The sequence below is a fragment of the Cajanus cajan genome, chromosome 6 (assembly GCF_000230855.2).
Source record: "Cajanus cajan strain Asha chromosome 6, NIPB_CcT2T_4, whole genome shotgun sequence".
Taxonomy (NCBI): domain Eukaryota; kingdom Viridiplantae; phylum Streptophyta; class Magnoliopsida; order Fabales; family Fabaceae; genus Cajanus; species Cajanus cajan.
In genome coordinates, this window is record NC_138522.1 from 37,615,772 (window position 1) to 37,618,009 (window position 2,238).

A 2,238-nucleotide genomic window follows, 5' to 3' on the forward strand; every position below is an offset into this window, starting at 1 on the left:
TTAAATTTATAGGGATTTTATCTATTAGATAGATAAAGATTTTTTTTATTAGTTAGCTAATAATCTATAACAATTTTTTGCTAAAATAAATCTTTGTTGTAACAAATTTTGTTACAACAGTAGTATATATACACTTGTATACTCATTCATTATAATTAATTAAAATCAATCTCTCTTGATCATCTTCAATTTCTATCTTGGTATCTAGAGTTGCGTTCAATTCCTATGGCAAACTCTGATTCATTTTCCTCATCCAACCTCAAAAATATCATTTCCATTCCCTATCCTGTCAAGTTGGATAGAGGGAATTACAGATTGTGGAAATCATTGGTATTACCATCGCTTAGAGGTCACAATCTTGGTTACATATTTGGCACAACAAAGTGCCCCCAAGAGTTCATCATTGATGAGACTGGCAAAAAGAACAATCCAACTTTTGCATATTGGACTTCAATAGATCAACTACTACTTGGATGGCTCATCAATTCCATGGCCCAAGAGGTTGTAACACAACTACTTCACTATGAAACATCACAACAGATTTGGGAAGATGCCCAAAGTCTAGCTAGAGCCCACACACGATCAAGAATCACTTTCTTGAAAATTTTCATATAGAACCAGAAAATGAGGACTAAAGATGGAAGAGTATCTCACCAAAATGAAAGAAGTTGCTAATAACTTAGCACTTGTTGGCAATTCAGTTTCAACAATGGATTTGATCACTCAAACACTCACGGGCTTAGACAATGATGAATACAACCCAATTGTGGTTCAACTTTCAGACAAAGAGCATTTGACTTGGGTTGAGATGTCAACTTCTTACCTATGAAAACAGGTTAGAACAAATTAATAACCTATCAAATCTAACTCTAAATCCATCAGCCAATATTGCAACTAGAGGAGATACTAGAAGAGGTAGAAGCAACTCTTTTGGAGGATGGAGAGGAGGACAAATTAATAGAGGTGCAAGAGGAGGCAGAGGTCATGGCAGAGCAACCAAAGACAGAATTATATGCCAAGTTTGTTGTAAACCAAGTCATGCTACAATTCATTACTACCATAGATTTAATAAAAACTATATAGGACAAAATTCTAATGAAAAAAAAATCAGAAAAAAGACAAAGAGCAAAATTACAACTTTAATGCCTACTTAGCTTCATCAAGTACAGTGGAAGATCCTAATTGGTACTTTGACAATGGGGCCAGTAACCATGTCACATATGATCAGAACAAGGTTCAAGAGGTGAATGAAAATGATGGTAAAAGTTTCTTGACTATTGGCAATGGTGCAAATCTTGAAATTATTGCTTGTGGTAATAGTTCACTTAATACCCAATAAAAAAGCTTGAACCTCAAAGACGTACTTTATGTCCCCAAAATAACAAAGAACTTGCTAAATATTTTTAAATTGACTTTTGATATTGATATATATGTGGAATTTCATGATGTTGCTTGCTTTGTGAAGGACAAGTTAACAGGGAGAATCCTACTAGGAGGGAAAATTAAGGATGGGCTTTATCAACTATACCTGGTGGTTCTACCTCAGCAAATAAAAGACCACATGTTTTTCTTTCAATAAAAGAGACCTGACATAGAAAACTTGAGCACCCAAATAGCAAAGTATTGAATGAAGTGATGAAGTTATGCAACATTGAAGTTTCTCCACGTGAAAATTTTGAATTTTGTGAAACATGTCAATTTGGGAAGGCTCATAATTTACCTTTTCAAAATTTTTTATCATGTGCTAAGGAACCTCTTGATTTAGTACATTCTAATGTTTGGAGGCTTAAGAAACCTTATGTAGAAGCTGTTGAAAAGATGTTAGAAGAGCAAGAGCCCAAGACAACTTATGAAGCCTTAGAAAATCCATAATGGAAGGAAGCCATGACAGTAGAATTCAAAGCATTAATGATGAACAAAACTTGCACTCTAGTGCCTTACCAAGGATAGAAAAATATAATAGACTGCAAGTGGGTGTTTAAGACAAAGTATAAAGTTGATGGTACAATAGAAAGAAGAAAAGCAAGATTGGTGGCTAAGGGTTTTCAACAAACTCTTGGACTTGACTATGATGAAACATTCAACCTTGTGATTAAAGCAATTACAGTGAGAATAATCTTATCAATCGCGGTACATTTCAACTGGGAAATTAGACAAATGGATATAAAAAATGCATTTTTGAATGGAGAATTAAAGGAAAACAGTATTTATGAGGCAACTAGAGGGATTTCTGGATAA

The 2,238-nt window shown here is 34.0% G+C and overlaps 1 protein-coding gene across 1 annotated transcript; it reads left to right on the top strand.

Moving 5' to 3' along the window:
* Positions 1 to 225: 225 nt before the first annotated feature.
* On the top strand, positions 226 to 615 carry LOC145958679 (uncharacterized). The gene has a single exon (XM_083076191.1). The coding sequence runs from the start codon at positions 226 to 228 to the stop codon at positions 613 to 615; it is 390 nt and encodes a 129-aa protein (XP_082932317.1).
* Positions 616 to 2,238: the final 1,623 nt, after the last annotated feature.